The following is a 27,588-nucleotide window of genomic DNA, read 5'->3' on the forward strand; positions in this document are numbered from 1 at the left end:
TGTGGGCAGGGTTGGGGTTCAGAGGAGTGTGGCAGCTTGCAGGGTGCTTGGACATGAGCTGGCTGCAGCAGCTCTGCTGGAGGTACCACCTGTGGTGCAGCAGCATCCTCTTGCAACCATCTCCAAGGCAGCAGTGGAGGCCTCTGCGTTGGGCAGCTCGAAGGCTCAGCTTGGCAGGGTGCTGGAACAGCTTATTCCAGCTCCACCATCACCCAGAAGGCTTGGAGCAGCTGATCCTTGGGGTGCCCTGCAGCCTGGCACTGAGGATCAGTGTCTGTCTTGGCTGCAAGCTGGGGGGGCAAAGGTGATTCCCTCAGCCTGAGCTGGGCATTCTGAGCCTGCTCTCTTCACTTGCTGTGTGTAACTACAATTTACTCTCATCCTGTGGCTCTGGGGTGCACCAAGCCCCAGCTGCTCTGCAGGGACAAGGAGAGTGAGTGTGGCAGTGCCTGCAGCACCCCTGCTGCCCTGCATCCCCTCAGTGGCCATGTGCAATGTGCTGATTTCCCTCCTGGCACTAGATGTCACAGTTTTTCCTTCTCAGAGCTGGGAGCTGCAGCTTGGGAAGGTGGAGAGGTTTGGCCAGGTGAAATTCAGGACAGCAGTGGGCAGAGGGCTGCTGGAACTGGGCTCTGGCAGCTCCCTGGGGCTGCAGGCTGTAGCTAATGGATTCTGTGCAGCTGAGCTGCATGTTCTGCTTTGTCACCCCCACTGCTGCCTTTGAGGACAGGGGCAGGCTATTAAATATCCTCTGGGTTACTTCTGGGTGGTGAGGACTGGAGAAAGAGCAGGGAGTGGGTGGTGGTCAAGTGAGAGAATTGTATGGAGCTGAAGGAGAAGGTCCCCACATCCTCTCCCCCTGCTCCAGCCCCAGCACTGCATGAGGACAATTCCCCAGAGACCAACAAAAAACAGCTTTGGGTTGCCAGCCCTGCCTGGTGAGCTGCTGGAGCAATCCTGACCTGCAGGCTCTGGGGTGGGAGGAATGGCTTTGAATGCCTGGGCAGCTGTTAGAGGTGTCTCTGCTCTGGAGCAGGGGTGATGCAACTGCAGGAGGGGATCCTCCTCCCTTGGCAGAAGCCTCTCAGCCCCTCTCAGATGCTGGGAGGTCACCCCAGGACATGGGGGGGGCTCAGGGCAGCAGGTCCCTGGCATGGGCTGGGAGAGCTGTTTTTAGCAGAGGGTGGAATGTCTGCTGCCAAGTGCAAGAGAATGCAAATGAAAGGAGGCTCCCTGAGGCACCACTGAAAGCTGGTTGATGTGTTTTCTCTCACTGATGTGCCTGGATCATGTAGTGTGACTCCTCAGAAGAGCAGGGGAGGGGGCATTGCTGGAGGATCTTTGTGACTATTTGGAGCTGGGAATGGATGCATGGCATGGTCTGCATGGAGCACCCCTTGGCTGCACACTTTAGCAGGAGACATTCAAGGTCAGCCTGGATGTGTTCCTGGGCAGCCAGCTCTAGCTGACTGCAGGGGGGTTGGATGGGATGAGCTTTGAGGGTCCCTTCCAGCTCTCTGCTATCTCTGAAGCTGTGCTCTGAAGGGTTCCTGCAGAGCAGTCCCTTCAGTGTGCTGCAGCAGCAGCTCCCCTGGCCTGGGTTTTGCTATAGCAGTGCCACAGATCCAAGATTTGAAGCTTTGCTTACAGAACCATAACTTGTGAGACTCTACCAGAAACCTGAGTGAGAATTTATCCAGAATCAGTTAAACTATGGTTTGGGAAGGGTTTAAGTAGATCTCTCTCTGTGGTGAAGTTTGATACAGTCAGCTCTGTTGAATTCCAAAAGGCTGCCAAACAGTTCCAGGGTTTTAATGTTGCTGCTTCTGTGACTCTGACTTGCATCAAATCTCCAGGTTTAGATCACCCTCCAAGGGGGGGTGGTGAGATTGGTTAACTCTACAGCAGCTAAGTTCTGGGGCAGGAGTTAGCCCCACAGCTCAGAGGTGAGGCTCTCAGAGGGTGCAGGAAGCACAGCTGTGGTGCTGAGGGACATGGATTAGCAGCAGACTTGGCTGCTGGTGGGACTGGAGCATCTGGAAGGCCTTTTCCATCTGAACCAATCTCTGATTCAGTTCTGTGACTGCCCAAGTTGTGTCTGGCCCAAAGAGCAACCAGAGCTCCACATTTCTTGAGGGGTTTTAAAAGCCTCAACTGCAGGTTAGTAGGTCAGAGCTGTCAGTGGTGGTGCTGTCCCCAGGAGCACTCTGCAGGCCTCCCACCTGCAGCACTGCTGTGTGCAGTGAAGCTGCTTTTGCTCCTTTCCCTTTGGTACTCCCTGTGCACTTGCCCTGGCCAGCAGCCAGCCTGTAGCTGCTTTGCTTCCTGCCTAGCCAGCCAGGTGCCCCTGGGGCTAGCAGAAGGAACCAGGACAGTGCAAGTTCCTTCTCCTGCAGCCCTCTTCCTGGGCAGGCCTGCAGCCATCCCCTGGCCGCGTGCCGTGCCGGAGCCCCTGCCAGCCTGTGCTTGGCTGCACAGCACCTTCCTGAGAGCCAGGAGCAGGACTCCTGCCTCCTGGCACTGCAGCCTCGGTGAGGCCTGAGGGCTGCCTGCCTCTGGCAAGCCATGTGCACCACCAGGCCCTTTCTGGGGGCTGGACCCCACTGAGGATAAGACTTCTGCAGCTCCTGGCCACAGCTCAAGCGCAGAGTTGCTCAGCTCTGGAGTTCTGGCCAGCAGATGAAGGCCCTGAGCTGCTACATCTGCACCAAGTGCAGTTCCTGGGGATGGTCCCTGTCTAAAACACAGCTTGTGCAGGGCTGTGCAGCGTGCTGGGGGCAGTGCTCACTGCTCCACCTCCAGAGCAGGCAGAGGTGGTGCAGGGAGGATGCTCCTGGGGGCCACAGTGCACAGCAGCAGTGGGTTTCATTGGCTCTCAGCTTTGGCAGTGCCAGTGCTCACATGCTGCACCACCACAGCTGGGGCAGTTCCCTTCTCCTTGCAGCTTCTGTGTGCAGTAGATGCTGTTGTGCAAATGGGTGCAGGGTCCCCAGAGGTCTTTGCACAGAGAGCTCAGGTAGGTGTGGTACAGGTGGTGGCAGGGGTGCAGCAGGACAGGAACAAGGCAGAGTGGTTGTCAGCCCTCTCCAAGTTCAGTTCTCCTGCTCCAGAGACTTCTAGACCCATGTTCAGGTCTCCAGATTTGGATGCAGATGAATAAAATGAAGCATGGCACAAGGTGCCTGGGCCCAGGCACTGCCCTTGTGCGAGGGGCAGAACAAGTCAAGCACTTGGCATGGCTCAGGCCTGGGTCACTGAATCATTCTGCTTGGAAAAGACCTTCAAGGTCATCGAGTGCAGCCATCAACCCTGCTCTGGCTGGGGAGTTGGACTCAATTTCTACCAACCACGCTGCATGCAGTGATGGAGAGCTCCCTCTGGCCAGCAGCCACCAGCCCTGCTGCTTTCCCTTCCTTGGCAGCCTGTTGGGCTCCAGGGGCAGGACTGGGATCGTTTGCCCTCCCCGTTCCCCCCGGTGCCTGTTGTCAACAGCTCCTGCTGCCACTAGCAGTCAATTTGTGAGTGCATCAGTGTGTGTGTTCCTGCTCACATCGATAGCACAATTAATGTTGCAGTCAATGCTGCTGTTAATTTGAGGCTGTGATTAGTGTTGACACTGTGTCAGGCCAGGGCCGGCTGCGCAGAGCTGCGCTGGGTCCTGGCCGGGGCTTGCTGCCTGCTGCCGGCACAGAGCCGCTGGGGGGGTGTGAGGGGTGTGGGGGCTGTGGGGGGCGTGGGGGGTGCAGGTCTGCATTGCTGGGGTGCCAGCCAGGGAGCAAACAATGCCTGAGTGCCAAATCCCAGTCACAGCTTGGGCCGTGGGAAATAATCCTCAGTCCTGGTCGGGGCTGCTGAATAATGCATCTGCTGTGGCTCCTGCACTGCTGCCCCTGCTGCTTCCCAGACCAGCCTGCCCCTGCAGCAGCAGAGTGGCCTTCTTCTGAGGGAGGTGCCAAGCATGCTGCCAGCAGAAACTGTTAAATAAGGCAGCTCCTGGTTTTGTTTTTCCCTCCCTGGCCTCCTCACTCTGGGGGCAGGGCTGGGGCAGGGGCAGGAGCAGGGCTGGGGCAGGGGCAGTGCTTCCAAGCCCTGTGCCTCTTCAGCAGAGCCCAGAGCCTGTTTGGAAGCCAGCAGCTCACCAGCACCATTGTCGTCCTGGCAGTGCTCCTAGGTGATTAGCTCAGCCTGCCTAATTAACCTCTGAACTCTCCAGCTTTGCCATGCTGCTGTTAACTTCCAAATCTCATCTCTGATTTATTCATTTTTTACCCTCCAGTGCCCATAAATGTAAACAGAATCTGCACTGTTCATAGCAAGAAGCCCAGTCCCTGGCTGTGAGTTCCCTTGCTGGAGCAGTGGCGCCAGGCATCGTGAGGGAGGCCAAGAGACAAGAAGTTAATAAATTGGGGCACTCCAGTTTTGCTTTTCCCAGACTGCAGACTGCTTGCTCCATATTTATCAGCTAGAAACTGCTTCCAGGAGCTGCTGTGTGCTGTGCCCTGCTGGGTAGCTCTTCCTCTTCTAGGGAGCATTAACAAAAGGTTTGTTTAGGACACAGGACCTTGGATTAGGTTCCCCTCCCTCTCTGCTCTGCCCTGGTGAGACTGCATCTGGAGTAGCATGTCCTGTTCTGGGCTTCCCAGTTCAAGAGGCACAGGGAAATACTGGAGACAGTCCAGGATTTGAGTTCTGGCAGCTGCTAGAATCTGGTGAAGAACTGAGCCTCAGTAGGTGACAGGGCCCAGCCTGGCCTCCCCTGTTGCTTGGGGGCTGACCTTGGCACCTTTCACTGGGATCTGCAGACCTTCTGACCTGCTGCCTGCCCACAGCTGAGAGCTACAACAGGCACACAGCCCCCAGCCCCAGCTGCCTCTTTTCCTGCAGCAGTCAGATCAGAAGGACAAAACTTACTGTTTCTGTTTTATTTCACCTTTATTCTTCTTTTTCTGCTGTGGAAGTCCAGTGGTAGAGGAGCAGAAGGCCAGGGAGCCCCTCTGGCTGTGTGGGTTGGTTTGGGGTGGACTGGGTTGCTCCTGGGCTGTTTGTCTCTGTGCCCCTGGTCTCTTTGCACACACTCTGGGTCTGAGCCTGAGCAGCAGCTACAGCCCCTGGTGCTGCAGCCTCTCCCTTGGGTGGTGACACACCAGTGGTGTTCAGGCAGAGCACCCTGCTGCCTGGGAGGGGTCTGTGCTGCTCTCCCTGAGCCTGCTGCAGGCTCTCCCAGCCCCTGCTGAGGTGTAGCTGTAAATCTGCAGACACAGTCAAGCCCTTCTGAGGTGTGAGTAGGAAGAGCAGTGGCTGGAGCTGGGAGCAGGGGAAGGTGAGCTGGAACAGCAGCACTGCTGACTTGCAGCCTCAGCTGCGGGAGGGAGGTGGCAGGGAAGGATCCACCGGGCTGGAACGTCTTTGGATCGCTGCCTGCCTTACTTCCAGTGACCCTTTGATTAATTCCTCTGCCTTTTTTGGTTTCTGTAATGAACCTATTATGGCACATCTTCCTGCAGCTGCTGATTGGATCTCAACTGTGTATTGTGCCATTTTGATTTGGATTAAATGGCACATTGCTGTCTGCCGCCTCTCCCCTCTCCCCCCTCCTGCTTCAGTTCATCACGTTCGGAATTCAGAGGCTCCACAATGAGAGTTTCAAGCCTCCTGATTGCAGGGGATGTGCAATTGGCTTGAGGAATGTGTACTCAGAGCTTATGATCCTTGGGCGAGCGCAGACGGGGTGATGCATGTGGCTTTCAAGGGACGCTGCGATTTCCATCTGTTAATGGCATTCCGCGCTGGACAGCTCCCCGCACGCCGCGGCTGAGGGATGGGAGGTGCCGGGGACAGATGCTGCTGATCTCCATCGGGGGGCCAGAGGAGATCATCTGCTGATTTCACAGAGAAAAATACCCAGGCAAAAGCCTTCCTTACCCCGGGCAGGCCCGGGGGGAGACTGCTGCAGTGCTGGGGAAGCAGAAAGGGAAGAGCCAAAGAAATTAAAGGAAGGGCAGAACAAAACATAAATGGAAGCAGTTATGGAATGAAAGGGTCATTAAGGAGAGGGCAGGGGGAGAGAGAGAAGCAGGCTGTGAGCAGGAGGAGCTGGGGGTGTTCAGTCTGGAGAAGAAGAGGCTGAAGGGAGACCTCATTGCTCTCTACAGCTCCCTGAGAGGAGGCTGCAGTGAGCTGGGGTTGGGCTCTGCTCCCTAGTCACAGGTGATAGGAGAGGAAATGGCCTGGGATTGTGCCAGGGGAGGCTTAGGTTGGAGGTCAGGAGAAATTTGTTTGCTGCAAGAGTGGACAGGGACTGGCACAGGCTGCCCAGGGAGCTGGTGGAGTCCCCACCCCTGGAGGTGTTCAAGAGACCTGTGGCCATGGCTGCTGGGGACAGGGCCTGGTGGCCATGGTGGGGTTGGGTTGAGGTTTGGACTGGATGATCTCAGAGGCCTCTTCCAGCTGAAACAATTCCCTCTTTCTGTGCTTGTTGCAGTGCAGGTGGTCAGGGGTCCTGTGCAGCAGCACGTCCCTGCCCACCCGCAGAGCAGCCGCAGCACCCCTGCGAGGGGCACTTGCAGGACGTGTTCTGGACCCGAGACCGATGCCTGAGCGGGGGCAGGCAGGGCCAGGATTAGCGTCTGGGGTGGGGAGGGATGGAGGATGCGCTCCAGTGGGCGTGGGAAGGATCGAGCCCTGCCGGCTGTGCTCTGCCCTGCAGCTCAGAGCTCCTGCAGGCAGCACCCGGAGCGCAGCGCAGGCCTGAGGTGGTGCTCTGCCCTGTGGCTGCAGATCGGGATGGTGGCCTGGAAGATGACCCTGAAGACCCCCGAGCACCCCGAGGGCCGGGACATCATCGTGATCGGCAACGACATCACCTACCAGATCGGCTCCTTCGGGCCGCAGGAGGATCTGCTCTTCCTGAGGGCCTCGGAGCTGGCCCGGGCCCAGGGCATCCCTCGCCTCTACGTGGCTGCCAACAGCGGCGCCCGCATCGGCCTGGCCGAGGAGATCCGCCACATGTTCCACGTCGCCTGGGAGGACCCCGACGACCCCTACAAGGTGAGGGGCATGGCGGGTGGAGCTGCAGAGACTGGCAGCAGGATCCTGCTTTGCACACCACCTCCTGTGCCAGAGGGGAGGCTGAGGCTCTGCCAGGCCGTCAGGTTTGGCTCTCTGGGGCTGCAGGGCTGGCAGCCAGAGCTGGTGCTGGATGTGGAGAGCATCCCTGGCTGCCGGTGACCACAGCTGGGGCTCTGATGCTAGGAGATGTTCTTGCTAGCTGGAGCCAAGTTCTGCTCCCGCACAGCTTGCTCTTCCTGGGCACTGGGAGGGGGCTGCAGCTGGGGGCACGGTGACTGAAGTGTTTTTCCCTGCAGGGATACAAATATTTGTACCTGACTCCTCAAGACTACAAGAAAGTCAGTGCCCTGAACTCAGTTCACTGTGAGCATGTGGAGGACAATGGAGAGTCCAGGTGAGCAGAGAGGTCAGGTGGGAAAGCCCTCTGCTGACCCTTCTCTGTACAAGGTGATGCATGTCACAGCCTGGTCCTCAGCCAGGACATTGTGTGGGACCCAGGTATGCAGCAAGCCACAGCTGTGTGTGGTGAGAGCATGGAGACTGCCAGAGGAACCCTTTTCATGGGCATTCCTTTCCCTTGGCACTTCACAGCTTCACAGAGTGCATCAGGTTGGAAGGGACTCTCAGAGGTCATCCTGCCTGAGCCCCTGCAGGCAGCAGGAACACCTCCAGCTGGAGCAGGCTGCCCAGGGCCACAGCAAGGCTGCTCTTGAATGTCTCTGCTCTTTGCAGAGCAGCTTTGGCTGCTCACATGTAGGCTATTCCATGGTGTTCAGCAAGGCTGCAGCAGCAGCCCCATGCAGAGGTCCTGGCTGGCTTTTGTGCACACTCCTCAAGGATATTTAGTCAGTTCTCATTTTCTTCTCAGCAGATCACTGGCTCTCATGACTCTGTGTGTGTCTCCCTCAGGTACAAGATAACAGATATCATTGGGAAGGAAGATGGGCTTGGAACAGAGAACCTCAGAGGGTCTGGCATGATTGCTGGAGAGTCATCCTTAGCCTATGACAGTATCATCACCATCAACCTGGTAATGCCCCACTGCTTTCTGTCCTTCAGGCTCTGGTGTCTGCTGCAGCTACAAATGCTGCAGTGATGCCCAGAAGATACAGCTGGGATCAGCTTGGGGCTGGATGCAAATTGGCTTCTGTAGGCTCTGAGCAGCACCACTGGCACCAGCACAGGGCTGGGGCCCTTTCAGGCTAAAGTGAAACCACTCTTGGAGGAGTCATTTGGCCTCACGTTTGCTCAGTCTGCAGGTCCCTGCTGCTCTTTGCTCAGGTGCAGTCCAGGTGTGTGCAGCTGCTGTGCTGCCAAACCCCACACCCTGCAGCTGTGCACCAAGAGTGGGTTTTACAGCCCTGTACTGCAAACACAGCCAGCTTCTGCCAAGTGTTGGGGTGGCTGGGCTTGGGCTGTGTGGCAGGACAGAGACCAAGGGGATTGCTTCCTTCCCTGTGTCTCTCCTCAGGTTTCCTGCCGGGCCATCGGGATCGGGGCGTACCTGGTGCGGCTGGGCCAGAGGACGATCCAGGTGGAGAACTCTCACATAATCCTGACTGGCTGTGGAGCCCTCAACAAAGTGAGTCTCTGCATTTCAGCCTTCAGAGCTGGGGCAGTCATGGTGGTGTTTCTCTGAGTCCCTCACGGAGCTGCCACTGCTCGTTGTGGTCCCTTCTGGAGCTCTTCCTGACCCTGGGCTGCAGCTGTGAGCCCTTCGTGCCCCTGCGGCCTTGTTGCTTTGCTCCCTGCTCAGGAAGCAGCCCTTTCACCCACCTGTTTTTCTTGACAAGAGCATCACACTGACAGCCAGCCAGGCATCCTGCTGGAGATTGGCAGGAGACCCAGGCACTAGTGCAGAGTTAAGGCCCTGGGTGTGAACCGGGTGAAGGGGAGAAGGAGAAGCAGCTTTTAACACAGGCTGTGTGCAGTGACCAAATGGCAGGAGTAGAGAAGCTCATTGACTGGGCAGCATCTCCTCCCACCCCCTGTGATAGAGGGAAGAAGGCAGCTCCCAGTGTCTGGAAGACCATTCCAGAACATGCAGGTGTGGATCTTCCTGAGCTTTCAGCCACCCACAGCCCTGCCTGAGCGCTGGGGGAGGCTGCAGCCTGAGGAGGTTGTGTGGATGGTGATTTTCAGGGGTCAGACCTGCTGCAGAGCTCAGCTGTGGGGGCAGGGAGGAATAACTCAGGCTGTCAGAAACTTCCCTGCTTTCACCACTGAAGTGGCTCTCCTGTTCCCCCCCCCAGGCAGAGGCAGTTCTTCCCTTGCTGCCCCAAGCTCATTAATATCCCAGGCTCCAGCCCTTGTCTGCAGCTTGCAGCCGACTGGGCTCTTGTCCCTCTGGCTGAGGGCTTTGTTTCCCTGGGAGTGGGGAGTGTGTGGGCACGAGTGCCCTTCCCATTGTGCAGCTTTGTTCTCAGGCACTCTCCAGCACCTGGGGTGGTTGTGCTTCAGCACAAGCTGCGCCTGGAGGAGAGCCTGCCTGACAATGGGAGATAAAAGGAAAATAGTCTCTTGTTGAATGATTCCCCTGAACGAGGGGGCTTGCAGAGAATGAGGCATTGATTCCATCAGCACCCTCAGTTAGATCTCTTACACACATCACACACACCTGCATGAATGGGAGGAGAAGAGGCATTTGAAGATCCGTGCTCTAAAGAGAAATGGAGTCAGTTTAGTGCCTGCTGAAGTGGAGTAAGTTGCCTGGTTCCAGCTGTCATTTGTTGGGATCGGGGCCCTGCAGAGTCTCCCAGATGGCAGGGCCAGGCTGTTCAGTCCTCCTCTTCTGCTCTCTTCTCTCCAGGTTTAGCTGCACTCTCTGCCACGGGAGTCCCTCTTTGGTTTTACATGGCTGGAGTAATCTCACTGAATTTGAGGCACTTAAGAAAGAAAGGATTTGGTCTGAATTAAGCACCTGACATCTGTCAGTAGGTGTCAGCAGGAGGAGTTGCTTCCTGAGGGTGATGTGCCCATCCCAGGAGCTCCACTGGGCTGCATAGTCCCATGTGTGCTTTCCCCTCCCCTCTCCATAGCTATCTGGGGAGGCACTGACCCTCCACCTGGCTAAAGGTCAGGCAAAGGGAGAACCTCTTGCATCCTACCCAGCTTCCCCAGGGAGACTAAGCCCAGACCACCTGTCCCTGGACCTGGGAAGACCTGGAGCCCCGACTCGTGCTCGGGTGCTGCTTCCTGTGTGCCTTGCTGTGCAGTCCCTGCAGCTCTGGCCAGAGCTGCTTGAATGCCATAGCTGTGCCCCAGAGGTGTGTCTGGAGTAGAGAAATGATGCCCAGTGCTGATGGGGAATGACCCAGCCAGCTGGTGGGGCCTTAGGGCAAAGGTGATGGCTGAAACAAAGATTCAGGATGGAATCAGCTCACTTCAGCTGCAGTATCACCCAGACAGGTTGGGGCAGATGATCTTTGGGGTCCCTTCCAGGCTGGCATTCTGTGAAGCTGCTGCCTCGTGTGACAGTTGGAAGGGAATGTTCAGTGGCTGCTCCTGATGAAGTGCCAGGGCATCCCCGGGGGCAAGGCTCACCCCTGGGCTTGTGTCTGCCTGCAGGACTGCCCAGGCAGGGGATGTGCTGTGCAGAGGGTCTGCAGCAGAGGAGGCGAGGAGGCTGTGAGGGAGCTTTCCTCGGGGAACTTGGGGCTGGTTTTCCCCCGTGCAGTGCTGGGTTCCTGTTCATTTACAGGGGAGCAGAGGGGACTGTGCAGCCCTGGTGTGCCGGCAGAGCTGCTGCTGCCTTCCTTCATCCCCAGCCCGGGGGGAGGTGAGCAGGGAAGGGTGCTGTGCCCCGGCCAGCCTGGCACCCGTAGCTCAGTGCCAGGGTGAGCTGGAGCCCGCGGCGGGGTCCGGGTGGGCTCATCCCGGGCTGGCTGTGGGGCGCTTTGTGAGCAGGGGCTCCGCACCGTGAGGAGGGCTGCAGGATTCCCTCGGCCGCACCGGGGGCCGCGGGGGGTTCCCCTCCGCTCCTGCCGAAGCTCTTTGTCTCCAGCCCGGCCCGGCAGGCGCGGCGGAGCCCCGGGCAGCGGCGGGGCTGCGTTTCAGCCGTACCCCTTTTGTCTTTCCCCCCTCCCCTGCGCTGCAGCAGGGGGTGGGGAGGTGGAAATGCCATTTCCTGGCGGTGCCGGAGCGTGTGCGCCCGAGCCGCGCCCGCTGACCCCCCTGCAAATTGAAATGATGATAATGCGCGGCTGCATCAAAGGCTCGGCACATCCAGAGCCAGGAGGCATGAAATGCAAATGATGGGGGGCAGCAGATGGATGCTGCCTGCTCGCCCGGTGCCCGCTGGATGCGGCGCTGCCGCGGGGCCGGGCTGGGATGAACACGTTAGCCCTGCGATTCCTTTCATTTGCCTGCTGCTTGCTTTCTCGGTGTGCTCTCGCTGCTCGCTCCTGACAGTATTTTTTCACACCCCAGCGAGCAGCCCCTCCACTCCACTCCACTCCACTCCATCTCCCTCCCTCCTCTCTCCCTCTCCCCGCACGTCTCGGGTCACGTCGCCGCAGCTCCGGTGGAAATAATAAGATATAAACCACGAGGTTGTTATTTGCATAGAAATAGCATGGAGCCCCAGGCAGCACGGGGGAAGGACACCGAGGCCATTTGTCTAAAATTGTAATGAAAACTTTTGCTGAGGCACAGCCTTTTATTTTTTGCATTTTTTTTAACTTCCCCTGCCTCCTCCTCCCCCCCCTCCTCCCCCCACCCCCTTCCTCCTCCTCCTCCCCCCCTTCTTCCTCCTTCCCCCTCCCCCTCCTCCTCCTCCCTCCCAGCCCTGCACCTGCCACCACCTCCCTCAACTCCCCGTGCTCATCACAGGCTGAGCACACAATCGGAGACTCCTAGAATGGGTTGGGTTGGAAGGCACCTCAGAGATCATCTGCTCCAACCCCTGCCATGGGCAGGGACACCTCCACCAGCCCAGGCTGCTCAGGGCCTCATCCAGCCTGGCCTTGGACACCTCCAGGGAGGGGACATCCACAGCCTTCCTGGGCAGCCTGTGCCAGTCTCTCCCTACCCTCCCTGGCAATAATTTCTTCCTCACCTCCAATCTCAATCTCCCTTCTTCCAGCTCAAAGCCTTTGCAGTTCCATCTGGGAGGGGCTGTGCAGCTGCCAGGCACTAAGAGGTTAATTGCTGTTTGTACTCTTGAATAGAGGCAGGGCAGGAGCCCAGCACCCCCAGTTTCTGCAGAGCTTGGGTGGTGCCAGCTTCCTGGACCACATCTTCATTTCAGGCCTCACTAGGATGTTCCTAAGCCTGTTGCTGACCTATTTTTAGTTGGTTTGCCCCTGGCTGTCTGTTGTGGTTCAGGGGTCCTGGCTTTGGGACTGTTGTGTTTGTGTCACCTCAGGGGGCTTTCAGCTCCCTTTCTCCACAGAGACCTTCCAGGCTCTCCCTGCAGGCTGCCAGCTTTGGCAGAGGGGCTCAGGAGCTGCTCCTGACCTCAGACCATCACCTTGCTCTGGAGATCCTGGTGTCTCAAACAGGTCATTCTCTGAGTGGTGATGAGGAGGTGCCCCACACACTGCACCTCACTGCAGGACATCTGAAGTGGCCTTCCCTGCAGGTGAAGGGAGGGCTCTAACCAGCAGGCTGTCCTCTTTCCCCTCCCTTCTGTTTAGCTTCATCTCTCCCAGGCTTGGCCTGCCTGAATCAGGCCCTCCAGCTGTCCTCTGGTGTGCTGGTCCCTGGGATCCCCTGGCACTGTGCTGTTGGCCTGGATTGTCACAGAATGGAAGGGGCCACCTAGAGAGGGTCACTCAGGGACACATCCAGGTGGGTTTTGAATCTCTGCAGGGACTCCCCCACCTCCCTGGGCAGCCTGCTCCAGGGCTCCAGCAGCCTTACATTGAAGGAGCTCCTCCTCATGTTTAGGTGGAACCTTGATGTTCCAGTCTGAGCTGTTCCTGGTCTGTTTTGAGGCACTCAGCCAGTGTGGCTCTCTGAGGCTGGTTGCTCTTCAGTGTCTTCTGACAGATGTGGACATACCCTGGCTGCCTGTTGGGATGTTGTTTGGTCTTGGTGCTGAAGCAGCCTGGCACTGACCTGAGGGTTGCAGGGCACAGCTGAGGGAAGCTGCAGAGCTTGTTGGTTGCCCTGAGACTGGAATGAGAATGGCAAGACAAGAGGTGAGGGCTTGGGAGGAGCAGGCAGAGATGCTCAGACTGCTGGCTCAGGTGTGAAGCTGGGCAGAGAAGCTGGTGTGAGCAGCAGGAAGCCTCCAGAGGCTGTCAGCCCGCCCTGGTGTCAGCCTGCCCTGGCATCAGCCTGCCCTGGTGTCAGGCTGCCCGGCATCAGCCTGCCCGGTTGTCAGCCTGCCCTGGTGTCAGCCTGCAGGCTCAGCAGCAGTACAAACAACAGCCCTGTGGTTCTGGTGCCTTTGGGGCTGGGGCTGTAGAATGCAGGCTGTGGAGAGCTCCTTTTCCTTTGAGATTCCAGGCAGGCATAGCTCCATATCTGCTGAAGATGACTCCAGTCCTGGGATTAGATCAAAGCAATCATGTGAGAGCAATCATGTGAGTTAGAGCAGCAAGTGCCAGCCCTGTCACTCACAGAGCACTCTCATTATTAATGCATGATAGGAATCTCCTCTAGTGGCACAGCAAGGGCCCTGTGGGTGCAGGGCCTTGGAGATGCTGATCAGAGGGGCTGGGGAATGTCCCACAGCAGTTTTGGCCATCAGTGCTTCCTCCCATGGACCTCACCAAGGGTACCCTGCTCTTGGCTCCAGTGCTGGGGCAAGCAGGAGGGGCTGCACTGCCCTGCCTTGCATGGCCCTCAGCACCACATCTGCACAGCTCTGAAACCCCTCCAGGGATGGGGACTCCACCAGTGTCCTGGGCAGCCTGGGCCAGGGCCTGACAGCCCTTTGGGGGAAGAAATTGTTCTTCATGTCCAACCTGAACCTCCCCTGGGGCAATCTGAGGCCATTTCCTCTAGTCTTGTTGTTTGTAGCTGGGGAGAAGAGTCTGACCCCACCTCACTGCAGCCCCCTCTGAGGGAGCTGTAGAGAGCAATCAGGTTTCCCCTTAGCCTTCTCTTTTCCAGACTAAACACCCCCAGGTCCTTCATGATTGAGCCTAAACCCACACTGCAAAGTGAGCAGAGCTTCACTGCCCTGCAGCCTGTGCCCTTGGTCTCTGAATGGGGTCTGGAAGGTTACCAAAGGAGTGACCAAACCAAGACCTTTAGGTACTGCTGGTGGTGTCAGGGCTGGTGTGGGGACCAGGGAAGCCCCACCTGAGGAGGGCTTTGTGAATGTTTACTCCTCTAGAGCAGGAGGCTGTGAGCTTGCAGAGTGTTTTGAATCCTTTTGATTTACCACTGACTGATGGAGTGACCTTGAGCCAAACATGCAGGCTCCCTGCACTCTGGAAGGGGAGCCAGGCAGGAATTTCTTGACAAGACATTTGTCACAGGAAAATGCCAGCTCACTGGAACTGCTCTCTCCAGGAACAGAGGTCAGCCTGGGTGAGGTTTGGAGTCTCTGGGGCCAGGTGAAGAGTCTGGGGCTTTGTTGCTGCTTTGTTTTCCAAACTGACTTCTCCCCAATTAGTTTTTATTTCTCATACCTACAGCAAAGGCTTCAGAGTCAGAAGCAAACATCTTGCCCCTGTCTGGTATTTATTCAGATCTCAAGACTGCCAAATCTGAAATCCTGCTGCAGTCCAGAAGTGTTCACAAATCCTCACCCAGTCCTGCCAGGTGGACAAACTCTTTCCTCCCAGTGACACTGCACCTTGCCACCTGCAGGGATCTGACCAGCAGTGGAGTCCTGCTCCCTTTGTGCTGGCAAGGTGTTCTGGGACCTGGAGGCAGAAGGTGCTGTAGAAAGGGCAGCTGCAGTGCATCTGGATGCATCTTGCTGCCTCCAAGGTGCACTTCAGTTGCTTTTCCCCCTTCCCCCTCTGGCTCCCCCAAATTAAAGCAAGAAAAAGACTCCACCAGCAAGACCTGCTTCTGGATTTGCAGTCAGTAGCCATCTCCAATAACCATCAGGCTGTCAGCTTCCCCCCACCTCCCCCTGCCTCCCACCTCCCCCATCACTCACCAAAGGGAAAAAAGAGCTGGAGCCACAGCTTGAAATATATCATGCAATAGTGTATCATGAATTTCTTGTGAATCACATTGGTGAAGCAGGTTTATTTATTTCTGAGACTTTAAATCAATACAAAGTAGGTCTCTTAGTTCTGAAGCTGGGATGGAGTGTGAAAAAATGAGCCCATTGTACTCTTAAAACTTTGGGGAAAGGAGATGACAGCTATATAATTCCATTTACCAGGCACTAGGGGCTTTAATGTGAAGGTGCCAGGGAGCTCTTTGTGCATTTAGAGCACCATATCTTCTAAATAAAAGATCTGTAGACTTGATAGTGCAGTGCAGCTCTGCCTTTAATAATCTCCAGGCATTAGACTGAGCCAATCTGTTCCCAAGCCAGGAGGGTCCCCCAGTGAGGGCTCATAAATTAGGAGTGCAGGAGCTGCACACCTCCAGGGCCGAGAGATGCAGGAGGACCTGGGCACTGGCTGTGCTGGGAGCTGCCATCCCACCTCAGCCTGGCCCTTCTGGCTGCTGTCTCAGCCTCTGATGGCAGGAGGGGTGTGTGGGAAGAGCTGAGTCTCAGCAGTGAGGGCTGCAGGAGCGGCTGGGGCTTGGCTGCAGGTAGCAGCAGTGGGGTTTGCAGTCCCTGTGTTGTGTTTCTGATGAGACTTCCTCCTGCCCGTCCCTGCTTGCAGAAGGCTGTCAGAGTGCTGCTGCCTTGGCTGCTGCAGCTCCCTGGCAGAGCACAGCAGTGCAATTACTGAAATGATCAGGCTGGAGCCTGGCACTTGTGTCTGATACACACAGGAGATGTGCTCGCAGTAATGACAGCACTTAGGGGGCATAATGAGCCCCACTCCAGCCCCCTGCTCTCCTTGCTGCAGATCTTTCATCTCTGATGAAGCACAGGAGCCAGTCAGGTCTGCAGCCTTGCAGGCAGTGTCTCAGCTACCTGCAGCTCTGCTCCTGAAAAGCAGCATGGAGAAGGCAGCTGGTCAGAGAATTGGGGAATGGTTTGGGATGGAAGGGACCTTGAAGATGGGCAGGGGCAGCTCCCAGGCTGCTCAAGGCCTCATCCAGCCTGGCCTTGAACACCTCCAGGGAGGGGACAGCCACAGCCTCCCTGGGCAACCTGTGCCAGTGTCTTCCCACCCTCACCCTCAAGAATTTCTTCCTCATCTCAGTCTCCCTTCTTCCAGCTTCAATCCATTCCCTCTCATCCTGTCACTCCCAGCCCTTGTCAGAAGTCCCTCCCCAGCTCTCCCATAGCCTCTTTGGTACTGGAAGGCTGCTCTTAAGGTCTCTGATTCCACACCAGGTTGTGGAGCACTTTGTGTTGCCTTTGACCTGTGCTGAAGTCAGGGTGTGCTGCAGAGCTCTTGTCTGCCATGCCCCTGCTGCTGCTCTCCAGCCAGGTGGATCCCAGTCTGAGTTGCACCCCTGGCTTACATGTTCCCGGGTGCAAGACCCTACCCTTGCCCTGTTGAACTGCACAGGGTTCCTGCAGCCTGTCCAGGTCTTCCTGGGGGGTGGCTTCTCCCTTCTGCAGTGCCAACCTCCCCACTTATTTTGGTGTCATCTGCAGCAGACTTGGGCTCCAGGCTGCTCCTCCCTTGGGGCATCTCTTCTTCCCTGGGCGCTGGGAGGCGGAGGGCAGCGTGTCTGTGTGTTTGGGAGGGGGTTTAAGAGCTAAATGAGGCAGGTGGGCGATGCCCTCTGCCTGTTGGCAAGGCTCAGCCCATAAAGATAACAAAGGGCCTGGGCTTGCTGGAGTGTCAAAGTTATGAGTTTATTCTGTAATGATGTGCTCCTGCCTTCATGAGGTAAACTGGCCGTGGCAGAGGTGTTATTAGTAATATGGGCTCAGTGGAGCAGAGAGCTGAGTGACCGAGAGCTCAGGGCATCAGTCAGGGAGAGGGCAAATGGGAAGAGACAGCAGGGGAATGAGAAAGGAGCTGCTGTGCCTGGGCTGAGATTGGAGACCGAGCGGTGTGAGGCCCAGCAGCCGGAGTCTTGCTGCTTCTGCTCTCTCCAGGGAGCTGCTGGGGCTTTGTCTTTGCTGTGCTCATCCTCCTGGGCAGTCTTGTGGTGTTCTTCCCCAGTTACAAATTTAAGTGGCACCCCCCTGCCACTCATCTTGCAGCAGCTCTGAATTCATGAGCTGAGCCCAGGCAGCACCCAGGGGACTTGGCCACATATCAGCTGGGGGCAGGGCCAGCTTCCTGCCCTTCCTCAGCTGCCCTCTGCCTCAGATACCCTCTCTGTCCTCTTGCCCTTGAGATCACTGTCCCTAAGGTCTCACCTGCACAGAGGGCTGGGGGAGGTCTGTTGTGAGTGGCTTGCTCCATCCTTTGGTGTTGAAGTGCTGGTGACCTGCTGCAGGGGTGGCCTCGTGTTTGCCTCCTGAGCCAAGCCCTCCTCACATCCCAGCCACTGACAGCTTCCCCTTTGTCTTCTCCCACAGGTGCTGGGCCGGGAGGTTTACACCTCCAACAACCAGCTGGGTGGGATCCAGATCATGCACAACAATGGGGTGACACACAGCACTGTCTGTGATGACTTTGAGGGGGTCTACACCATCCTGCAGTGGCTTTCCTACATGCCAAAGGTGAGTGCCACCCCCAGTGCCTAGCTCTTTGCTCACAGGGGCTGGAGGCTCTCTCTGGGCTTCCTGTGTGCTTATGTGGCTGTTGTCAGGCTACTGGAGTAAAGCACTGCAGGACCTGGGCTGTGGGGTGGCCTGGCACTGCCTTGGGTCCTCTCACATGGCCACCCTGCCCTGCTGCCAGGCAGTGGATTGTCTCTTGCTGAGAAGCCTCTAGCAGTTCCCCTCTGAGGCAGCAGTTTGCAGCAGCTGATGTGTGGTGCAAGCTGCCCCTGGAGGAAGGAGCCTGGAGAACGAGCCAGGTGGCCTGGTCACCTTCAGAAATGAATCCTTCAGTGCTTTTCTTTTTCCCCTAGAATGTGCTCAGCCCTGTTCCTATCCTCAAAGTGAAGGATCCCATCGACAGGACCATAGACTTTGTTCCCACCAAGACTCCCTATGACCCTCGCTGGATGCTGGCCGGGCGCCCACACCCAAGTAGGTTGAGCTTTGGTGGCCAAGGTGCACAAGGTGGACCTTGTTTGAAGCTGTGTCAGGGCTCTCTGTCTGCCATCAAGTGTCCTACAGAGCTCAGGCAGTAATTAGCTCTAAACAATTTCAATATAGTGTAGAAAAACATAGCATAGAAAAATACTTCCTGCAGGGGTCCAGGAGAGCTGGGGAGGGGCTTCTGACAAGGGCTGGCAGTGCCAGGGTGAGAGGGAATGGACTGGAGCTGGAAGAGGAGAGGCTGAGACTGGAGATGGGGAAGAAATTCTTGCCAGTGAGGGTGTGAGACACTGGCACAGGCTGCCCAGGGAGGCTGTGGCTGCCTCCTGCCTGGAGGTGTTCAAGGCCAGGCTGGATGAGGCCTTGAGCAGCCTGGGCTGGTGGAGGTGTCCCTGCCCAACCCAACCCCTCCTGTCAGTCTATGAAACCTGAGTGCTTGAGGACACCTGCAGTTGTTAGCTGCTTCTGCAGATGATTTTTGTGTGTGGTTGAGAGGAAAGTCCCCAGGCAAGGGCCTGGAGGCTGCAGGGGTCACAGCAGATCCTGGAGGATGACTGTTCTGGAGCGCTGCAAACACTGAGCCCTGCTGCAAGCCCTTGGGGTTGCACAGCCTGTGCCCACCCCAAGCTGCAGGCAGGGTGGGTGTTGTGCCCACTGTCAGTAAGGAGCCTGGGGGGTGCTGAGGGGAGGCCTGTGGGAAGCTGAAGTTTTCTGGGCTTGGATAATGCTTCTGCAGCCTGTCCCCAGTCATCCATCGAGCTGCCTGCGCTGCAGCTCTCGCTGCCTCCCCAGCACTCTGCCTTCAGGTTTTAATTTAGTGGAAGCGTTAAGGCAAGCAGATGATTCCCTGAGATAAGTTAAAGCAGATATCTGCTGGGTGAAAAGTTAAAGCCATTTATTAGAGGAGATATTGCCCTGATATTCTTCAAAGTGACGCCCGACACGAGGCCGGAATCTAAACCATCAGCTCTGGGCCCACGATGGAGAGATAACGTGGGGATGGATGGTCACATCTTACAGTGGGGCCACAGAGGCAGGGAATGTAGAACACAGTAATTACAAGTTTGGGCTTGATAAAACACTCTCTATCCTCTTTAAGTCAGCAGAGGTTAGCTTGCTTGGATCTCCACTTTTAATTGGTTTTGGACTTGGGTTTGCAGAAGCAGAGGGGCTCAGACTGCAGCAGCCCTCAGAAGCTGGGTGCCAAGGGGGAGAGCTGGGAGGGATTTGGGTTGGGGTTGGGTGTTTTTGCAGAGCTCCATGAAGCTTCATGGTCTGCTCCAGGGTGGTGACTCTCAAAGCAAGCTTTGGTTTATGGAGAGAAGCATCATCCTCTGGCTCTGCTGTGAGCAAGGAGGCTTCTGGTGTCAGAATGCTTCCTTTCAGGCTGAAAGAGTTGGGACTGTTCAGCCTGGAGAAGAGAAGGCTCCAGGAAGACCTTAGAGCTGCATTTCAGCTGGGGAGGGACTGTTCAGAAGGGCCTGTGGGGGATAGGCCCAGGGGCAGTGGTTTGAAACTGGAGCAGGGCAGAGTTAGGTTGGACATCAGGAGAAAGTCAGGGTGGAGAGACACTGAACAGGGATGGGGTTGAGGCTCCAGCCCTGCAGACATGCAAGATCAGCATGGCTGTGTCCCTGGGCAGCCTGCTCTAGCTGGAGGTGTCCCTGCTGCCTGCAGGGGTTGGACAAGATGCCCTTGGAGGGTCCCTTCCAGCCCAGTGCCATCTGTGAAGCTGTGAATGTGCGGCGGGGCGGCGCGGGGCAGGCTCGGGGGCGTGGGGTGGGCTCGGGGGTGTGGAGCAGGCTCAGGGGTTCTAGACCAGCCCAGAAGTGTTTGTGTTCAGGTCCTGTCTTTCTCCAGTTCCTTTCTTTGACAGCAAAGTTAGGCAAGAGTCCAGATGTGAGGCAGGCTGCAGCGGGGAATGGGCACTTGGAGGAACATCTCCAGTGGCTGTGCTGCCTTTGGACAGCTCTCTGCAGGGGCTTGAGCAAAGCAGAGTCATTTATTGAGAGGTGCCAAGTGCTCTGCTCCCCGAGCCCCATCCTCTGCCAATAAATGATGCTGTGGCTGATCAATTGCTGCCTTTATGCAGACTGGCAAATGAAATGGGAGCTGGTGGCTGAAGGCAGACTAATGTTCAGCTGTCTGCCGTTCCCCTCTGTTATAACCTAGCTGGAAGCGGAGAACCAGCCACTGGCACCTTCCCCCCTGGCACTTCTGAGCGGGTCTGGGGTGCTCCTTTTGCTGTTCTCTCAACCTTCTTCCCTGCCTCTGACATTCCCATGTTTTCCCCTTCTCTCCAGATCAAAAAGGACAGTGGCAGAGTGGCTTCTTTGACCATGGCTCGTTCCTGGAGATCATGCAGCCCTGGGCACAGACTGTTGTGGTGGGCAGAGCCAGGTAAATTCTGAGGGGGTTTGGACCTTTGTAGAAGTCAAATTCCTGTTGTGCTTTGCACTTCCCTGGCAGATGCTTTGCAAGCTGATGGCTGTAAGTAAAACCAAGTCATCACCTGAGTGGGGTAGGGCTCTGCCCCAGGAGTGAAGCATGGTCTGATGGTTTCTCCTGTCTGGCTTGGAGCTGGCAGCTTCAACATGCACCGAAAGAGAAGCTGTTAAACAATTGTCTGCTTCCCCAGGCAGCTGGTGGCACAGTGAGGCCTTCCTGCAGCCCTGACTGCTGCAGGCACATCAGGCAGCTGATGGCTTTGCATTTCCTTTGACTTGCAAGGGAAGTTCAGCTAAAACTAAAGGAAATGGCAGAGGGCAGGAGCTGATCTTTGAGGGCTGTGCCACAGTGCCAGCAGTCCAGAGCCAAGTGCCCTGCTGAGCCTTACAGCCTCTGGGAATCCTCTGGCCACCCCTGGGGTCTGACTCCATCAGCTCTGGCCTCACCCAACTGCTGACTCAGGGCCTGACCCTAGCAGCAGGACAGCCCTGGTGATGCTGTGTTTCACTGCCAGACACCCCCACAGCACAGCTGGCACAGCCAGCCAGGCTCCCAGCTGCTCTCAGCTCCTCCTGGTGCTGGCACACCTGCCCCAGAACCGTTGGCTCTGGCAGCTTCTGTTCCAATTTAAAGCCATAGCTCCCCAGAGCCCTCATGAGGGCTGCAGAGCAGAGGTCATGCTGTGAAACAGCAAAGCTGAGGCTGCTTCACCTGCCTGAGAGGGGCTGGAGTTGGGGGGGGCTCAGTCTCTTATCCCTTGTATCAGTTTCATCTCACAACATCTGGGAGTTGTTTCAAGGCTTTATGTTAAGCAGTGCTCCAGGGGGCAGGGTTGGAATCAGTGGCTTGGCCAAGCTGGAAGATCTCTGCTCAGGTCCCTGCTCAGCTTCACTTGCAGTTCCTTTTCCTCCTGCCAAATTCCAAGCTGCTTCAAGCTCTCCCATCCAGGTATCTGTAATAGAAAGGAAAGGGACTTCAGTCAGGAGCAGTGGCAGTGGGAAAACACAAACCCAGCCAAGGAGGGATGTACTCCTCTGGGATTGTTACTGTAAGTGCTGCCAAAACTCATCTCTTGTATGGATGTTTGGAATCTGTCTGCTGGTGGCTGTAAATTGTCTTTTATTATTCGATGGCAACTTGTCCAGGGACACACCATAAAACAAGATGGAGCATCTTCATGTGCTGGCCTGATAAAATTTATATGAAGTATAATGGAAAACAGAAGTTGTTTTGAGCTGTTTTCCAGTTCAATAAATAACTGTAATACTTGGATAAAGATGTTCTTTATTAGGTCACCTGGGCCTGCACACCCCAGCTGTAAGTTACCATCGCAGACGGCTCTGCAATTACAGCTGCTGGGCAGCCTCTTCATCACGGGCAGTGGGGAGCTGCTCAGCCCCTCCTGCTCATGGGCCCTGTCTGCTCATGGGCCCTGTCCCCTCCTGCCTGCAGCACGTGGGGCTGAGGCTCTGCTGGGACTCTGTCCTGGGAGTGAGCAGTTGTCAGCAAGATGCCTTTTGTGTGCATCCTCCTGCTGCCTGCGCTCCTCTGCTGCCTGCTTCCCACCCCTGCAGTCACAGAATCACTGAGTGTCAGGAGGTGGAAGGGACCTTTAAAGACCCTCCAGTCCAAGCCCCCTGCCACAGCAGGGGCACCCAGGGCAGGGCACACAGGAACACATCCAGGTGGGGCTGAAAGCTCTCCACAGAAGGAGACTCCACAGCCTCTGTGGGCAGCCTGCTCCAGGGCTCAGCAGCCTCACACCAAAGAAGTTTCTCCTTGTGTTCCTCACGTTCAAGTGGCACCTCCTGAGTTCCAGTTTCTGTCCACTGCCCTCTTGTCACTGACCCATTGCCATTCTGCAGCAGAGGGAGGACACAGACAAACCCAGACCTTTACCCATCGTTTGCCCCAGCCTCCTGGGAGAGGGAGGGCATCAGCCTTGCTTGGTCCTGCAGCCTGTGGGTGCATTTCACCACGGGACAGTGCTGGGGAAGCTCTTGGCTCTTCACATTTGTTGCTCATGGGCAGGAGCAGCAGTGGCACAGTGTGAGGGGTGGCAGGTGGCAGTGGTGGGGATGTGGCTGGCTCACTCCAGAGCTGGGCTTTGCTCTGCCCTGTTTGGTCTCCAGGGGCTATCTGCTAGGTGTAGCAGATTTGGCTTTTGCAGCTCTGACTTCTGCTCTGAAGTTCTCCAGCCAGGTGCCTAAACTCTTCAGAGGGCCCAGAAGGCTTCTCTGCCATCTGCTTGCCTCCTTTGTCTCTCTGGAGTGTTTTGATGCCGCTGTGTAGCAGCAGGGATCCTGCTTTGTCTCCTGTGTCACCAGGCTGGGAGGGATACCTGTAGGAGTGGTTGCCGTAGAAACGCGGACGGTGGAGCTCAGCATCCCTGCTGATCCTGCAAACCTGGACTCTGAGGCCAAGGTAGGTTGAGATGTGCTCAGCTGCTTGTTTGTCCTCTGCAGGTGAACTCCTTCTTTGGTAGGATTCCACCCCCCAAACGAGGGACCAAAGCACAGCCCTCCCTTGGTGAGCTGCTCGCAGTGGCTGCTGCTGGAGCAGCGTCTGGGCAGCTGAGGCCCCTGCAGTGCTGCTTCTCCTGTGGCTTGGGGGAGCTGCAGGGCCCAGGGCCAGGAGGTCTGCCCAGCAGAGGAGATTTCCCTGTTCTCTTGCTGTGATCACAGAGTGTCAGGGTTTGGTGGGCTCTGCTCTGATGCTTTGCCTTTCCTCTGCCTGCTTTCACAGCTCTAGCCCAGCATCACCTGGTTGGGGTTTTCTCCCTGGCACATCCTTCTCTCTCCTCTCCTTCACCTCCTCACTGCAGGCAGCCTTTCCATGCTCTCCCTCTCCTTAGCTGAATCAGTGGGAACCCTCCTGCTGGTGCTGGTGACAAGAGGATTGTCCTGATTCTGCTGTGGGCAAGCAGCTGCTAAGCATTCAAGGTGCTGGGCTCCTCCTTGTCAGCTCCACAGCCCAGCTCTTGCTGCATCCATTTCTGTGGGTTTCTGCCAGCTCTTATCTTGATGTCTTCCAAGCCCTACCAGGCTGTTTTCATTCCCACCAGATAATCCAGCAGGCTGGGCAGGTGTGGTTCCCTGACTCTGCCTTCAAGACTGCACAAGCTATCAAGGACTTCAACAGAGAGGGGCTGCCTCTGATGGTCTTTGCTAACTGGAGAGGCTTCTCTGGAGGAATGAAAGGTAACCAGCAGTTTGGATCCACTTTTGGTGCCATCTGAAATTGTGCCAGGGGAGAGTTAGGTGGAGATGAGGAACAATTTCTTTGCTGCAAGAGTGGTCAGGGAGGCTGCCCAGGGAGGTGGTGGAGTCCCCATCCCTGGAGGTGTTCAGAAACATGTGGCCATGGCCCTTGGGGACAGGGCTTGGTGGCAGTGGTGGCGTTGGGTTGCTGGTTGGACTGGATGCTCTTGGAGGCCTTTTCCAACCCAAACAGCTCTGTGGTTGTGTGTCCCACGTGCTCCAGCCCAGCTGGCAGCAGGAGGAGGAGGGAGCCTGGTGCCCAGGAGGGAGGCACAGAGCCATGGTGGTCAGCACCTCAGTCCAGCTGTTCTCCTGCACCTCGCTCACTGCTGGGCCCTGTGCTGAACCCTCCTGCCTCTCTCCATGCTCCCTGGGGGGCTGTTTGCAGTTTGGGTTTCAGTGCTGGCTGGGGGATTATGCAGGGGAGGGAAAATAAACAATTATGCCACCCCTCAGTGCACACAAACACACTGCCAGGAGCAGGCTGCACCGTGGGTAAAATGACTCCAAAATTGTGTGTAATGAGTAGGAAAAGATTAGAGACAGCTCTTGCTATGCTGAAAATTGACATTAGTGGAGGGGAAAAAAGAGAGGGGGGAGAAAAAAAGGCAAAGGGAAAAAGGGAGAGAAAAAGAAAAAAGGGAGAGAAAAATGAGAAAGGGGAAAGGGGAAAGGAGGGAAGGGGAAAGGAAAGGGGGAAAAGGAAAAGAAGGGGGTGGAAGGAAAACAAAAGGGGGGAAAGAGGAAAGGCAGAGGGGAAAAGGAGGTAGGTGGCAGTCCCAGAGGGTTCTCAGCTTTCACTCAGCACTGCTGCTGTTGGTTCTTCCCTAGGATGGGTTATAAATAACAATAAAAAAAGGCATTAAAGAACCCCCAGCTCAGCAGCACAAAAAGGCTGCTTTAAATCTCTGCCCCCTGGGTGCTGCATGCCAGCCTGGCTTGTCTGGGAGGGACATCCCTGTGTCTGCAGCCAGCCTGTGCCTGGTGGTCAGCTCCAGGTCCTGTCTGACAGCCCAGCCAAGCCTGGTCAGCTCTGCTCTGGGCAGGGAGGCTCAGGGCAGGCTGCCCAGCACGATGGAAATGCAGAAGGCTGTCTGCAGCCTTTCCCAGCTGGCTGCCAGCATTTGCACCCACAGGGGCATGAGAGGAGGCTCCAGTGGGCTCCTGTCTGTGTGCAGCCAGCACTGCTGTGCTCTGCAGCCGAGCAGGCAACAGCAGAGGCTGTAGGAACCTGGCTGGGGGACACCTCTGCCCTCCTCAGAGGACCCCTCCACAGAACCACAGAATGCTTCAGGCTGGAGCAGCCCTCTGAGGTCATCCAGCCCACCCCTCAGCCCCACACCACCACAGCTGTCAAACCCTGTCCCCAGGGGCCATGGCCACACCTTCTGTACTGGGGAGAAGAGAAATCTGCTGTGAAGGAAGGCTGAGAGACTTGGGGCTGGTGGCCTAGGGGGGAGGGGACTGAAGGGAGAGCTTCTCAGTGGTTATAAATACTTGAAAGGTGGCACCAGTGGTGCCCAGTGGCAGGACAAGGGGCAGTGGGCACAGACTGGAACAGAAGAAGCTCCATCTGAACATGAGGAGGAGCTTCTTTACCTTGAGGGTGGCACCCCCTGGAGCAGGCTGCCCACGGGGTGGTGGAGCCTCCATCTCTGGAGACTTTCAAGGCCCATCTGGCTGTGCTGTGTGGCCCTCTCTAGGGGACCCTGCTTTAGCAGGAGCCTGGACTTGGTGGTCTTCAGAGGTGCCCCCCCCCAGCCTTACCCACCACAAGAGCACACTCATTGCCTCTTGTGCTGTCCCTGGGCTCCACCTTCCCAACCTGAGCTTGCTGATGCCAAACCTGAAGGAGATTTGGAGACAGGCACAGAAAATGCTGAGTTTCTCTCAAGTTCTGTGCTCCTTCTCCCTCTGCCTTGTTCACAGAAGTGGTGCACTTAACCTGACTGAAATACACCCCCGTGGCAGCAGTGAGGAATGTGCTGCTAATTACACAATTATTTTATTATGTAGCACCAGTAAAAAATGTCCAGGAAAGAATTAATTCAGTTAAAATAATTTGAATCAAGCAATTATTTTCTTAGCTCTGGAATTAGCTGAAGGTGCTTCAAGTGGTTTATGACTGGCACTACATAATAAAATCATTGTGCAATTAGTAATAAATTTGTCACCCCTTTTGAGGTCTCTTTCTGCACCCAGGACAAAGGGGAAGGTTGGGAGTTTTGTTTGGTTCTCAGTCCTCACTGTCTCTGCCAAGAGTTTAGGGCTGGAAGGAGTGAGTTGTCCTCCTCTTGCTCAGCATCTGCCATGGCTGAGTCATGGGACAGTGACCTCGCAGGCGACCTGCAGGCACCCCAGCACAGCCCTGGGGCTCTGCCACGCTCTGGCTTGCTCTTTCTGCAGACATGTATGACCAAGTGCTCAAGTTCGGTGCCTACATCGTGGATGGCCTGAGGGAGTACCACCAGCCTGTGCTTGTCTACATCCCCCCCCAAGCAGAGCTGAGAGGAGGCTCCTGGGTGGTGATTGACCCTACCATCAACCCCCGGCACATGGAGATGTATGCAGACCGGGAGAGCAGGTACAGCACCTGCCCACCCTGCTGGGCAGCTCCAGCTCCAGAGCTGGGGCAGCACAGCTGCTGGGGGCTCTGCAGAACAGGGCTGGGGAGGAGCAGCTGAGGGGGCTGGGGGTGTTCAGCCTGGAGGAGAGGAGGCTGAGGAGAGACCTCATTGCTCTCTGCAGCTCCCTGAGAGGAGGCTGGAACCAGGTGGGGGTTGGCCTCTTCTCCCTAGTCGCAGGTGGTAGAAGGAGAGGAAATGACCTGGGATGTGCCAGGGGAGGCTTAGCTTGGAGATGGGGAAAATAATTGTCCCTGCTGCTGCTGTTCCATAGCCCTCAGCACTGCCCTTCCTCCTCAGCCCTGCTCCGGCCCTCGCAGGTAGAGGCTGAAGTGACTTTATGCACCAAGTTTCAAGTCACTCCAGCTTTGGCCTGGGCAGGCTCTCTGATGAAGGTGCTGCTAGCTGGTTTGTCACACAGCTTACCCACCCCCTGAGAGAGCTGTCAGACCACAGCTTTACAGAGACTGCTGAAGAGCATGGCTGGTGCCAGGCTGTGCCTCAGGCTGCTGGGCAGAGGAAGCATAAACCACGGCCAAGATTCTGCCTTTCTTCTCTCTCTGTTCTGTCTCTCTCCTTTTTGTCACACACTTGCTAGCTGACACTGAGCCATTCCAGTTCGTGTTCCCCTTGTCTGATGAGCTGAAAGTGCCTTTCTTTTCTCTTTCCCCACCACTGTTCAGAGGAGGGATCCTGGAGCCGGAGGGGACGGTGGAAATCAAGTTCCGCAGGAAGGACCTGGTGAAGACCATGCGGAGGGTGGACCCTGTCTACATCCGCCTGGCAGAGAGGCTGGGTAGGCCTGCACGGGGCTGGGGGCAGCCAGCCTCCACCTGGGGGCTGAGCAGTGTGTTCAGGGACCTCAGGAAGGGGCCCTGGGACCTTCTGTCCAGTTCATGCTGTGTTATTTGCTGTCCTCTAAGCCGGGCAGCCAAGGGGCTGAGAGCAGCTGTGAGGGGGCACAGCTGTGTGCCCCTGGCAGTGCCCCTGGGAGCTGATGGCTTCTCTTAGGATTCTTTCTCTATTGAATGAGACTTAC

At 56.6% G+C, this 27,588-nt stretch overlaps 1 protein-coding gene across 6 annotated transcripts in view; it reads left to right on the forward strand.

The window, feature by feature from the left end:
• The window catches only part of ACACA (acetyl-CoA carboxylase alpha), a 105,680-nt gene that overhangs the window by 62,579 nt on the left and 15,513 nt on the right, over window positions 1–27,588 (forward strand). For all 6 annotated transcript variants that reach the window (XM_068154963.1, XM_068154967.1, XM_068154965.1 and 3 more), the window contains 11 exons: window positions 6,778–7,047; window positions 7,365–7,462; window positions 7,978–8,098; window positions 8,540–8,650; window positions 17,588–17,731; window positions 18,085–18,205; window positions 20,521–20,617; window positions 22,993–23,089; window positions 23,730–23,865; window positions 26,332–26,509; window positions 27,233–27,345. In XM_068154963.1, the coding sequence (XP_068011064.1) occupies window positions 6,778–7,047; window positions 7,365–7,462; window positions 7,978–8,098; window positions 8,540–8,650; window positions 17,588–17,731; window positions 18,085–18,205; window positions 20,521–20,617; window positions 22,993–23,089; window positions 23,730–23,865; window positions 26,332–26,509; window positions 27,233–27,345 (1,486 nt within the window). The remainder of the gene's footprint in view (window positions 1–6,777; window positions 7,048–7,364; window positions 7,463–7,977; window positions 8,099–8,539; window positions 8,651–17,587; window positions 17,732–18,084; window positions 18,206–20,520; window positions 20,618–22,992; window positions 23,090–23,729; window positions 23,866–26,331; window positions 26,510–27,232; window positions 27,346–27,588) is intronic.

The sequence above is a fragment of the Melanerpes formicivorus genome, unplaced genomic scaffold, assembly GCF_026170545.1.
Source record: "Melanerpes formicivorus ecotype bairdi unplaced genomic scaffold, bMelFor1.0.p_v2 SCAF_29, whole genome shotgun sequence".
NCBI lineage: Eukaryota > Metazoa > Chordata > Aves > Piciformes > Picidae > Melanerpes > Melanerpes formicivorus.